At 51.2% G+C, this 13,552-nt stretch overlaps 1 protein-coding gene across 2 annotated transcripts; it reads left to right on the top strand.

Annotated features, from left to right (window-relative positions):
- Positions 1–11,028: 11,028 nt before the first annotated feature.
- LOC123136770 (uncharacterized) lies at positions 11,029–12,814 on the top strand. Of its 2 annotated transcripts, none has more exons than XM_044556261.1 (2): positions 11,029–11,282; positions 11,983–12,814. In XM_044556261.1, the coding sequence occupies exon 2, from the start codon at positions 12,003–12,005 to the stop codon at positions 12,441–12,443; it is 441 nt and encodes a 146-aa protein (XP_044412196.1). In that variant the 5' UTR covers positions 11,029–11,282; positions 11,983–12,002; the 3' UTR covers positions 12,444–12,814. The 2 variants fall into 2 exon arrangements, with proteins under 2 accessions (XP_044412196.1, XP_044412197.1); XM_044556262.1 differs by having other exon boundaries at positions 11,037–11,282; positions 12,002–12,814.
- The last annotated feature ends 738 nt before the right edge of the window (positions 12,815–13,552 follow it).

Raw genomic sequence — 13,552 nt, 5'->3', positions numbered from 1 at the left:
CGGGGGGAGGGTTGAGGAGGCTGTGTGGGGAGGAGGCGCCGGCGGAGACGGGCGGCGGCGGGTGATGGCCGTGTGCGGTTCCCCTCCTCGATCCCGATCCAATCGGGGAAGGGGGGAGATATTTTGGGGGGGGTGTGGGTGTCGGTGGGCGAGTGGGAGGAGTGGGGGAGGTTATGGGGGTGCCGGGATGGGCCGGCCTGGTGGGTCGTGGCCCAGTTGGGCCGGTGGCCTCCTGGGCCGGAGCCCCAGGGGGGTTTCTTTTCCTTTTTTTTGTATTTTCTTTCTTTTATTTATTTTCTCTTCTGTTTTAAATCATTTTAAATTACTTAGGCATTTTCTAAAAATGTGTTTACTTCACCATAATTACCGATGCAATAATTGACATAGCCCGAACATTTTTGTTTTAATATTTGAAAACTTTTGTCGTTTGACTTATTTAGTATTTAAATTTGAAACGGTTTTGAATTAACCCGAGATTAATTACAGTGACAAAGGTGACGTGGCACCATTAACGTGAGATTACTGTAGCATGATTATCCGGGCGTCACACAAGGCCCACATGGACAGTGTCACGGCCATTGTAGTGTATGGCCTCCGGCATAGCCACCATCTCCTGCAGCTCTGGCCTACGCCACATTTCCTTCCTGCAGAAATCAGTGCACTAATGTCTCAAAAAAAATCAAATCAGTGCATTGAACCTTAGGAGAAAAACAACAAATGGACTGCATCTGCATAAGGGTGAGATATTGGGCTCACCTAAGTGCACTGCTATGTGATGGGCACGATGGAGAGGACCCAGAGGAGTCGTCGGATTTGCACTGGACTGACTGAACCACTGCACGCACGCGTCTGAGCTGCACGTCCATGGTTGTCGAGCTGCAAGTCCACGCCCAAGACTGAACAGTGGCAGCTGACCTGCATTGGGACAGCAACTGAGCTGCACTCGGACGACGCCCGAGCACTCAAGCGAGGTGGGAGGAGTTGCTGAGTGTCACGGCTAGGGGGAGGTCGATGCCCATGGAGCTCGCGAGAATTATGGCATCACGTTGGCCGGTGTCGATGGGGGCGGATCCGCTGCCGGTGGTGGCCCGATCCTGTACCTCGGGTGGCCTCCTCGGTCTAGAGAGATGGGGAGGAAGAGTCTTGCTGGGAGGCGCTAGGGCAGTTGGAGGAGCTCCGGCGGCAGAGATCCAGGGGTCCCACCGGTCGGTGGAGGATTGTGCAGAGAGGGAAGGGGAGGGCGAGGAGCAGGGGCAGTAGAAGGCGAAATTACTGGAGCTGGTCGCCCGAGAGCCCCTGTCGATGCGGTGGTCGAAGGTGCAGGAGGTGGGGCTGCTGCACCATGGGCTCCTTGGGTCCGGGAGGAAGAAGGTGGGGAGGAAGGAGCTCGGCTAGACGCGCGCGAGTCCGTGTGGTGGGGATCCGCCCGCCGGCGTGTGGTGATAGAGCTCGTCAGATCCGCCACGGGAGAGATGAGGAGGTTGGTTAGTTCGTGGGATCCGCCGCGGGAGAGACGAGGAGGAGGCTTGCCTCGTTAGATCCGCTGCGAGCAGCAGGGGGCGGGGGCCGCTGGCGCATGCCTCCTGAACGGCCTCCCTGCCAGAGAGGGAGAGGCCCCGGCGATGCTGCCATGGTGGAAGGCGGCGGGAGGGAGGGGGGTCGGGGCAGCGCGTCGGAGGTAGGTGGCGGGTCAGCTCGGGCTGGCAAATCCTTGCTGCCCAGCCGGCGGCGGTGCAGGGGCGCGGTGGTGGGGGATCGGGAGGGGGAATGGGGTTGGGATTTTTTGCTGCAGTTCAGTTCGGGGGACGGTAGGTAGCGGTACGTGTTAGCAGAATAAGAGAAGTGGTGTGCAGAATAAGAATTAAGGGGTGTTACCATAATAGACCCACCCTATATATATATATTTTTTTTCATATATATATATATATATATGAATATATATATATATATATTCATGACCAACCTGTAGTTGGATGGCTAGAGGGGGTTCAAGTCTTGGTGCTCGCATTTATTCCTGAATTTATTTCAAAATTTTCAGTGATGTGCATTCAGTGAGAGGAGACATTTCGTCGACGACGAGGTGCCTTGGTGACTTCGTAAATTTCGAGATGATATGCCGGCTCAGTCTTTCGGAGGTGCTCATAGGGGTAGGTGTGCGTGTGTGCATTCATAGGGGTGAGTGTATATACGTGTATATGAGCGCTTGCGTCTGTACTGTGTTCAAAAAAAATTATTCAAGGGCGTGTATTTCTCATTCAAACAGTTTCCTCGCATGTAAAGACAAGTAATGCTCTGAGAAAATGCAGGGAGGTCTTCATTTACTTAAAAATATGACATTCTTATATCACTCTAGAATATGACCAGCACAAGGGGTCCTTTTACACTTCTTAAATGCAACATCATCATCAAGCAAAATCATCTTTACAATAGACTCATGCTTCCTTATAGATTTAATATTGAGTGTCATCTATTCAAAGAGAGAGAGCAAGAGAGATGGATCTAATTGTTACTCCTAAGTGCATAATGTTAAAATGTTTTGAATCATGTCAAAAAGCAGCTTTTTGCTCTTCTCTAACGGATACATAAATATGTACCACCAATCAGGCATGTGTGCGCGAGTGAGGGAGCACGAGCGACACATCTATATTTTTCATGTTTTGGACATGTCCATCCCTACGATCTTCAATTTTGAAGACAACTTTAATCATTTATTTAATTCATAGGTCATGGCCGTGTGTTGCCACATGCACCAAATATTTTTATCTCAATAAATTAGGCGACCTGGGCCATGCATGGTGGAAGAAATAAATATCAAAGAGTAAAAAGGAAGAGAGGGGGTAAAGGGTGTTCGTAAGAAGGTTGGATGAAAAAGAGCTAAAATGGAAACCTTACAATCTTTTAAGTTACTCCCTCTGTCTCATAATATAAAACGTTTTTTGACTCTAGTGTAGTATCAAAAAACATCCTACATTAAGGAACAGAGGGAATAGTACATATTTATACGCATCGTATTCTGTAGCAATGCACGGGTGATATATTAGGGTTTCCTACGTACTCGGTTAATGTGGTCTGATTAACACCATTTTCCAACAAGTGGTAACCACAAAGAAGGTCTGTTTTTTTAATAGCTGACCACTATCGAGTTGAGAGTTGAGAGCCTCTCCCTCCCCTCCCCAACCCTGCGTTGTCGGCCACTCCGGTCGCGGCGGCCACTAGCCTCCGTGGTTACCCGCGTGGGTAACCGCGCCACCCCACCGGCCCATGGCCCCCTCCCAGCCTTCAACTCCTGTCGCCCCACCGGCTGGCTGCCCGGTGTGGAGCTTGCCTAGATCTGGGGGAGATCCACCTGTGTCCTTTAGTCCCTCCCAGGTACCAGAGTCCCTGTCGTCGCCGCCTGTCCCGTTCCCAGAACTTCCACGCCTCCTCCTCCGCGGCGAGTGCTCCAAGGCTGCGCCCTCCCTGGCCACGATGGATAGAGTCGTGCCCCCCCCCCTCCGAGCGGCCCCTGCTAAAATCCATCATGGTTATCCCATCCCCAGCTGCCGACCATTCCTCTTCGGGTGAAGGGGATGGTTGGTCCATTTATCACTCGCAAAAAAACCGGAGTGCCCGCTCCGATCCGCCGGCTCCTCCAGGCCAATGGCGCGCCTCCCGGTGCCTGGACTTCAAGGCGGCTGCAGCTAGAGAGGCCTTCTTAGAGGGCTTCAAAGGTCTGTGTTTCTGCGGCCTCAGCTCAGAGCACCACTGCATCGACTGTCGAGATCCGCTCCATTGCATCATGTGCAAGCAGCCGGGCCATTTTGCTAGAGAGTGCCACCTCAACCCTCGCAACCGTCCCTCCGGCGGCCTGGCGCAACCCAGGGTGCCGGCGCGCGACTGCCTTCATTTCCCTCCTCCTCCGCTTGTTCCGGACCACGCCGCTGCCATGGAGTCGGCCTGCCACTTCCACACCGACCCATCTCGCCGCCCTAGGGAGAGCCACAAGGTTATCGTCTCTTCTCCGGCCATGGAGCAGCTGGACTCCGTCCTCCGCCACCATGTTGTGCTCCTCACCGTCGTCGACAAGGCGCACCCCACCAACCCCATGGCGGTCGGCAAGGCCCTGGAGGCGCTGCTTCGCATCCCGCCTCATCTACTACGCGTCACCTACCACCACCTGAAGGATTTCTTCGTCCGCTTCAACCTCCCCGCGCACCACGACCTGGCGGTGCGCTAGGGCGCGGTCACTATCGACGGCGGCGTGCTCCGGATCAAGCCGTGGCACGACGACGACCACATGACCCACGACAACTTCAAGCTCCATGTGCGCATCGTCATCGAGGGCCTGCCGATGCAGCTCTGGACACTTGAGGGCGCGGAGGAGGCCCTCGAGGACAGATGTAGGGTGGACCACCTCGACAGCGTCAAGACCACATGAAGCACTTCGGGGTGTGGGTCTGGGTGTGGGATGTCTCCCACATCCCGACCAAGTGCACACTCTAGATCGTCAAGCGGGGGGGGGGGGGGAGGGGCAGCCGTACAGAGGAGATGTACGGCTTCTCCCCCCCCCTAGTCGCAACGTTGCACCGTCGTCGTGGGTTCGGCGTCGTGACCTCCTAATCCACGTCGACAAAGTTGAAGACTGAACATCGTTGTCTCCGCGCTCGTCTTCTTCACCACAGAGTAGCATCCCCTCCTCCGAGTCGGACGGCGACAACAGAACATTCCTTGCTATCTACCCCGGTACCTGGAGAGCAAAGGTCGAAGATGGCCAAGCCCCACTTGAGCAGGGTCGTGACAGATGTCCTGGGCCTGCGGTGGTCTCCACCGGCTGCCACGGCCTACCTTTCGGCAGCCGTAGGAGGAGCCCAGACGATGAGGAAGAGTGCGGCGGCGATCATGGAAAGATACCCTTCAGGGTAGAGGCCGCTCCTCCCACGACAAAGGGCAGAGCAACAGCCCCAACAACGTTAACGTAGTCGCATGCCGACGAGATGCCACGGGCGCCAGCACCGCCATCTCCCATCCAAGAACAAGCAGGCCCATGATGAGAAGTCCTCCGCTGCGTGGTCCCAGGACATGTCGCCCCTGACCCGGTGGCTGAGTTTTTTGAAAACCAAGTTGCGCTCCCTCCATCGACGGCCGTCCACGACACCTCTAGAGACATCGACAAGGATGCGACAGCTGCGGTGGCACTGCCGTTGTGCTTCTCCAACAGCCCGGAGGGCTCTAAGGCACCGCTGGAAGCCGCGCCCTCCTCTCAGGCGTATTGTGCCCCTGCTTCGGCCTCTTTGGTTGGCTTGCAGCTAGGCGCGGTCACTCAAAGAGTGTAGCGCATGGAGATTCAAGATCAGGATGGTGCTGCGACGCCACGACACCTCTTCGCTGACATCCCCGCCCCCCTCCTGGCTCTACCACGCCGTTCCGCCCCCATGAAGACCAGAATTGCTTCGGCCCCGAAGCGTCAAAGTGCGAGGCTGGTGAAGAACCACTCGGAGGTGCCGGTGGCGCATTGGGTGACACTAAGGATGGTGCGCGACCTCGGCCTGCTTGGTCCCAAGGACAAGATGACCAGAAAGCAGCACAGGCACTGATCAAGAAGTTTTATGAGCTGCTCACCGATAACGACATCATGGCACTGGCAAAGCTCACCCGCCAGGATCCTGCCGCTTTGCGCATTGCTGCCGGCCTCGCCGGCCCTGACGGAGCTCCCCGTGGGGACGTCGTTTAAATTATGTATCGTATGTCTAGTCTCTAGAGGCGGTCGGCCAGTGGCTGGCTTGAGTTAGGATCCATGTTTAGTTCAAGATTAGCTAGGTTGAGCTCATGCTGGTGGAACTTGGGGCCTATTGGTGGCCACCAGCATGCCCCGGATTATGTGATGCAGGTGCACTTCTACTTTTATAGTTATGTTAGTCTCTGGAGCATCCCCTAGTGTCTACATGAGTAACAACAATTGTGCGATCATGTCCTGAAACGTCCGAGGCTTGAACTCGGCAGTGAAGAGGGAGGTAATTAGAGAAGTGGTTGTTGCGCACAGATTAGCCATACTCTATGTTTAGGAAACAAAAATTGAGACTTGGACTCAAGCCATGGTGCGCGACATTGGGGGTAGCTGGTTAGGTGACTGTGTTGTTCTTCCGGCGATCGCAACCAGGGGTGGTGCCGCAATCTTCTGGAACAAAGAGCTTGTCTCTGTATGTTCCCAAGCGATCGGCGAGTTTTCCATCATGTCCACAGTCACAGTTGTTCGCTCCTCCATTAGCTTTGTTCTTACCATGGTCTATGGCCCCTCCGATGACACGAACAAGGAAGATTTCTTCAATGAATTAGCTAGCGCTGCCCCACCTCTTGGCACACCTTAGCTTATTAACGGAGACTTTAACATGATCTATGAGGCTAGGGATAAGAACAATCTCAATCTCAATAGGATATTGATGAGTAGATTTATGGCGGCGATCAACATGGCGGCACTTAGAGAAATCAAATGTAAAAATAGGCGCTTCACCTGGAGCAACGAGAGAGAATCACCTACTCTAGTTAGCATCGACAAATTCTTTGCGAACGTAGAATGGGAGGCGATCATCCCCTCCCACATGCTCATGGCTGCCTCCACGACATGCTCGGATCACTGTCCTCTAGTCTTGGCTAGCGCCACTGCTCCACCAAGGCGTGCTCGTTTCTATTTTGAAGGTTTCTGGGTAAAATTCCGTCACTTCAGAGTGACGGTTCAGCGAGCTTGGGAACGTCCTGCTACCCAGATGTGCGCGTTCCACAGAATCAAGACAAAGCTCGAGCGGGTGGCTAAAGATCTCAAGATCTGGAGCAAGAGTCTGTTCAGTGATGTAAAGCTTCAGTTTCACTTTGCAGCGGAGATAATTCTGAGATTGGATATCGCAATGGAAAAGCGATAGTTAACACTAGCTGAGTTCAGTTTCAGAAAACTACTGAAATAAAGAGTGATTGGCCTTGCTGTTGTGGAAAGAGCCAGACGACGACAAGCCTCCAAAATAACTTGGTTGAAGGCAGGAGATGCAAACACCAAGTTTTCAACTCAAGGAAGAGGAAAATTTTCATTCACTCTCTAAAGACAAACAGCCAGGTTACAACTGAGCATGAGGAAAAGGCAGACATCATCTATAAGCACTACAACAAGATCATGGGCAACTCTGAACCTCGAAGTTGCACCATCAACTGGTCAGATCTACAACTGCCCACAATACAAGCCGAGGGGCTCGACGCCCCCTTCTCTGAAGCCGAAGTTTGGGCGACAATGCTGGCATCGCTGGCTGAAAAGGCACCAGGGCCGGACGGTTTCAACAGGCAGTTTTTTCGCTCCTGCTGGGATATCATTAAGGATGACGTGATGGCAGTCTTCCACCAATTCCACAGCCTTTCTGGTGCAAACTTTGCAATGATCAACACAGCCTTCGTCCCTCTACTGCCAAAAAAAGATGGTGCTGAAACAGTTCGAGACTACTGACCGATCAGCCTGATCAACTCCGTTGCCAAACTGATCGCTAAGGTCCTGGCCCTACGACTTACTAACAAGATAGGCTTGATCATCTCGCAGGCGCAGAGTGCTTTCCTCAAGTTCAGATGCTTGCAAGACAACTACTTATATGTCAGAAACTCGGTCCGCTCGCTTGACTGAAGGAAAAAACCAGCTATGTTGATCAAGTTGGATATCGCTCGAGATTTTGACTCGGTGTCGTGGAAATTCTTGCTGGAGCTGATGCAGAACCTGGGTTTTAGCAGCCGTTGGAGGGATTGGATCTCATTGCTACTGGTCTCGACCTCCTCCTCCTCCTTCCTACTGAATGGCGACCCGGGAAAGAAGCTGCAACATCGGCGTGGTCTTCGTTAGGGAGACCCCTTGTCCCCTTTGCTTTTCATCTTGGTGATTGATGTTCTACATCGATTAATTGCAAAAGCAGCTGAGCTGAATATTCTGGCACCTCTACCAGGCCGCGAGCTCAAACTACGAATCAGTCTGTATGCGGATGATGTCATCATCTTCGCAAACCCTATCAAGGATGAGGTTGACAAGCTGCTAAAAATCATATCTATGTTTGGAGATGCCTCTGGTCTGCGTCTGAACATCGATAAGAGCACAGTCACACCAATCAGATGCGATGACATAAACCTCCAAGAGGTCCTCAAAGCTTTGGAGGTCAGACAACAAAGTTCCCCATCAAATACCTGGGTTTGCTGATCACCCTTGGGAGAGCGAGACTAGTTGATTTTCAATTCATTCTTGGCCGAATTAGAGCAAGATTGGCTGGTTGGAAAGGCAGATTGATGCCGTTTGCCGAAAGAAGGGTGTTGGTCCGATGTGTGCTCTCCGCTATCCTAACCTTCGCCATGTCTGTGCTGTGAACGCCAAAGAAGTTGCTCAAAGATATTGACAAGATCTGTCGCCATTTTCTCTGGGCACAAGAAAAGGACCTCACTGCCGGGCACTGCAAAGTCGCATGGAAGAAAATTTGCACACCAACAGAGAATGGTGGACTAGGGATACATGATCTGGGGAAATTTTCTAGTGCCCTACGCCAGAGATGGTTGTGGTTGGCCTGGCAAAATGACGAGAAACCCTGGAAGAGGTCTGAGCTGCCGTGTGACAGCGCCGACAGAGCTCTCTTCGACAAAGCAACAATGGTGACTTTGGGAAACAGCAATCGTGCCTCCTTCTGGAACTCGCCCTGGTTCACTTCATCATGTCTTGCAATGCTATTCCCAGACCTATACAACCGATCAAGGGGCAAGAAAAGGTGTGTAGAGGACGCACTCACAAATGACAAGTAGATCACAGACCTCATACAACCAACAAACATCGAGCTGATACAAAATTTTCTCATCCTATGGAGAGCAATCTGGGCTGCAAATATCACACTACAACCTCAGACCGACGACAAATTATCCTGGCGTCTGCACAACTCAAGGGTCTACAATGCAAAATCTGCATGCACAGCGCAGTTCGATCATCTGGCAAAGACGGACTACAAGGAGTTAGTCTGGAAGACTTGGGCCCCAGGAAAGATAAAAGCCTTCTTCTGGCTACTGCTGCAAAACCGTTTATGGTGCAACGATAGATTGTGGTGCCGAGGTTGGGAGAATGGTTATTTCTGCCCCTTATGCATGAGAAACCTAGAAACTTCCTACCACCTATTCTAGGAGTGCCCGGTGACAAAGGAGATTTGGTGGCGAGTCTCAGTGTGGCCGGCCTATGGGCAGCTCACTCTCTTAACGTTGTCCACAGATGAGCCTCCCGATCAAAGAGTCAGGAGCATTCTGCAATAGACAAGACTAAACCTCAGGGCGAAGCTCAAAACAATGATCTTCCTAGTTACATGGCACATTTGGACGGAGAGAAACAATCGCTTCTTCAGGAATTCGTCAAGACAAAATCAACGACACGCTATCCGCCATCCGTAGTGACATGGATTGTTGGAAGCTCGCCGACGCAAAATGCCTAAAATCACCACTCAGTGACCCAGGCTGAGATGCATTTTTCCTTTCTTAGTCAAAACCTCTTGTAACCACCATGATCAATTGATCATGAACGCATTTGTCATCTTCTCCCTACTTAATATCTGAATGCCAGAGATACACTGGTTCTTTAAAAAAAAGGTACTCGGTTAATGCGAGAAATAGCATTCGCCGCCTCCCAGCGTGGCATAGGCGCACCCATTCTCACGGGGGAATCGTTTCCATACGGCGCACCGGCAGAACGTTCAGCCGGTCGCGTGCGAGACGCACGATTCCTTTTGATTAAACGACGACCGGTTCGCCCACGTGCCCACGCCAGTTGCCAGCGCAGCCCATCTGGCCCACCACCGCCCGCTCATCCTTTCTATCCTTATCCCGTATGGAGGCTCTCATCCACTCATTCACGCCCTTTCCTCATCCCCTACCTCCAGTACTTGCCTACAGCGAGCACCCCAAATCAAACACCGGAGAAATCACCTCTACTCCCATGCGCCGCTTGTTCTTTCCATCTAGATCTGGTTGATATGGGGCTCGCAGCCGACCGCGCCCGCCGCTCACGCGAGTACTCAGGGGCTGATGCTCGTCGTGTGAGGCCAACCGCTTTGTGGGGTGCGGGGGCCGCCGCCGGTAGCTAGCCGGAGCCGGGGGAGCTTGGAGCGCGAGACGTGGAGCTGCATCCGGTGGTGATTTTTGCTGGAAGTAGTTCTTTTTTTGCTGCAATCGACACATATTTTTGATGATGAGATTTTGTTGCTGGAACCATCTTTAATTTTTGCTGGAGCTGGCTTGTTTTATTGCTACAATCGAGTGGTAGTGTTTTTGCTACTGAGAATTTTTTGCTGGAACCAGTGATTTGTTTTGCTGGAACTGACTTTTCTTTTTGCTACAATCGACCTTTTTCAGATTTGTTCTTCTGAGAATATTTTTGCCGGAAACATCTTTTGCTACCACCGTAGTCTGCTTTTGCTGGAACTGACTTTTCTTTTTGCTACAATCGACCTTTTTCAGATTTGTTCTTTTGAGAATATTTTTCCCGGAAACATCTTTTGCTACCACCGTAGTCTGCTTTTGCTGGAACCAACATTTTTCAAAGGATCCAACAGGCGGTGACGGTGAGCTACCTTGGGGTAATTTTGTTGCAAGCGTCGGCGAGCATCGGCGGCGAGCCTCGATGGCAAGCATTTTTTGCTACCACCGTAGTCTTTTTTTGCTACCACCATAGGTTGTTTTTGTTGCGAGCGTTGACTGCGAGCATCAGCGGCGACCGTCGATGGCGGGCACGGCAGGACCTGTCAACGGCGAAGGCAAACACGGGAGGGTGGAAACGCGCAGCGCGACGCGACAGCGAGGCGCGGCTGTCATGTGCCCATTTGTTTTTTCTCAGAGCTCGTCCACTGTGAAAAAGGAGCGACGAAAAAGGAGCGACGGAAACGAGGGATCTGACGGTTACGCGGGGCCGCATCTGACGACTAGGGTGCGACCGGCCCAAATTTGGGCCGGTGCGCCGGCGCCTAGCGTTGCCGTTCTCACGGTCCATGTGTGCCTATTCCTTCTCCTCCCCAACCCAACCCCCTTTTCTCCCTGTTCTAGAAGAAGAAGAAAAAAAAACTCTCTCCCCGTCTTCTCGACTCAAGTCGCAAAGCCTTCCCCTCCCCTGGATTCCTCGACCCCACGCGAGAGCCTCCCAACCCTATACGCCAGATCGGCTCCCACCACCGCACGCGCAGAATCCGTTTGGAGTTTCGCCGCCGGCGCGGCAGCGAGCAGCCGGTCCCAGGGCGTCCGTCCCTGGCTCCCCTGCGGGCACCAGCAAGGTAATTAAGCCTCCCATCTCGTTCCCGATCAACGCCGGCGAGGGCGGTGGGTTCGCGGCGCACCACTGCCTGCCCTAGTCCGGATTCCACTACTCTCCGGCTTCAGTTGATTCCGCCGGGATAAATTTTCTTTCTCTTCGTACTGTCGTGTAGACGGTTGCCGTAGGGAGTAGAGATCCGCCAGCGCCGCCGACGCACCTCGAGGATGGTTGCGCCGATGGCTTAGGTCAGGTCGACTTCGATGGCACTTGCTGCCGCGAGTTCCTTCGGTTTTGGTGCTGTGAAGCTGCGGGTAGGAATCAGTAGGGGGAAACGTCAGCAAGATAACAACAGATACAGGTTATCCTGCAACATCCTTGCAGTTGCTCCCACCTTTGCTGGCTGAGCATCCCATTGGGTAATGGCAAAGGGTAAAAAGCAACGACTAACACCTGCTCCTCTTGGACGGGATGATACTGTGTGAGCGTGCGGTTTCACTTCAGACGAGCATTCCTTGGTTTCTACTCCCTCCGTAAACTAATATAAGAGTGTTTAGATCACTATTTTAGTGATCCAAACGCTCTTATATTAGTTTACAGAGGGAGTGGTATTTTTTGTAGAATAATGTAATGCTGATCGATCCCAACCAATAGCCTTCTTTGTCTTTCACAATTTATATTGCTGCTTTGGTAGATTGGTTCACTTGAGTTGTGTTTGTCAGGCGAACCTTGTTTCGACAGAATGCAAGACCCTAGAGGTATGGCGCGAGAGGATTTCTCAGCGTCGAAGTCACAGAAGAGGAAGGTTGTGTACCGGCCTTTGCCCTCAGTCCAGATAAAAACTGAACCTGAACTTCTGCGGAGGGACATTCCACATTTGTTGGCCAATACACAGAAGCCACCTAAGAGAAGCTTCAGGAGTGAGCCCCGCCCTCCCATGCCGCAGTCTGACAGAGGAACTCCGGACTCGCTACCAGATTCTGGTCCTGCGGATGAATATCGGGCGCTACGGAGGAAGTACATGATGCTGGAGGAAGAGAACTACACGCTGGATGCACAATTAGGCATGGCAGAAAAGGAAGCCAAAACTCTTGAGGATGAGAAGTTTGCATTGCTGGATCAGCTTGTTGTCTTGGAAGGTCTTGTGGAGCCTTCGCAGCTGCAGACACAGCGAAGGCTATAAGGCATCTATGTGTGACCCTTCGTTTTTTCGTAGTGTAATTCTGCATCTGGTATTGTTAGGTGTGACTACCCTCAAGATGTACCCATTGTAGTGGCTATTTTACTCTAGATAGTTGCTCTAGACAGGACAACTATCTGGAGTATTTGTGCACGATGAAAGAGAATGATACTCCCTCATCCCAAAATAAGTGTCGTTGATTTAGTACAACTTTGTACTAAATTAGTGACACTTATTTTGAGACGGAGGGAGTACATATCATACTATCAAATGAAATATTGGCCGCAAATTGTGGTGTAAGAACTATGGAATTCATGAATGATGCAACTGATCTAAATGATTTACCTATGTTCTAGTATATTGTTAATTTGTCATCTCATTTGATCTTGTAATTTGATAAGCCAAGGATTTCATTTGAAAATCCATGTTCATATGTGATGCTACTCCATTACCATTCTTTGATGAATCTTTGCCCCCCCCCCCCCCCCCCCCCAACATTCAAAAATGTTGTCCTGAATATCATAGGGGTAAACAAATGAGCCAAAAATAACATTAACATTTCTAAGGATACTGAAATGCTTCCTATCGGTTTTATTAGCAAGCTTAATAAGAATGTCAGTTGGCTCCAAAGCACAAAGAGGCATAGATTGTTGAATAGAGGTTCTAAGGAATAATATTTATGGGAGAACCAAGATAACATAAACCGTAATATGACATGCTTATGAAGAAACATGATAAAACTGGTTTAGCTGTGTTCTTACCTTCCGTGCATCCATTGATATAAGAGGTGGTTTCTTTATCAAGCTAGATATCATTATTTATAACTTCAATTGGTACAACAAGTTCCTTGACAATATTGATGTGAGCTTTGACCTCACAGTGCTTCATCTCTATATTTCTCTTATGCTTTTACGGTAGGTCCGGTTCGTTCACTCGTGGTTTCTTCTAAGGTCGTGGCAATTGCGGAGCATTAGCAATCTTGCAACTTTTGTTTATTGCTGAGACCAGTCTAGTTTCCTTGGCCTTCTTGGTATAATGTTGCCAATCCTCCATAGGGACCTGTATAAACTCGGAAAAATCTTTCAAAACCTGCAAAACCACATCAACGTCCA

This window comes from Triticum aestivum, chromosome 6B, assembly GCF_018294505.1.
Source record: "Triticum aestivum cultivar Chinese Spring chromosome 6B, IWGSC CS RefSeq v2.1, whole genome shotgun sequence".
NCBI classification, from domain to species: Eukaryota; Viridiplantae; Streptophyta; class Magnoliopsida; order Poales; family Poaceae; genus Triticum; species Triticum aestivum.
Note: the sequence above shows the minus strand (reverse complement) of the source record. Positions and strands in the feature narration are given on the sequence as shown.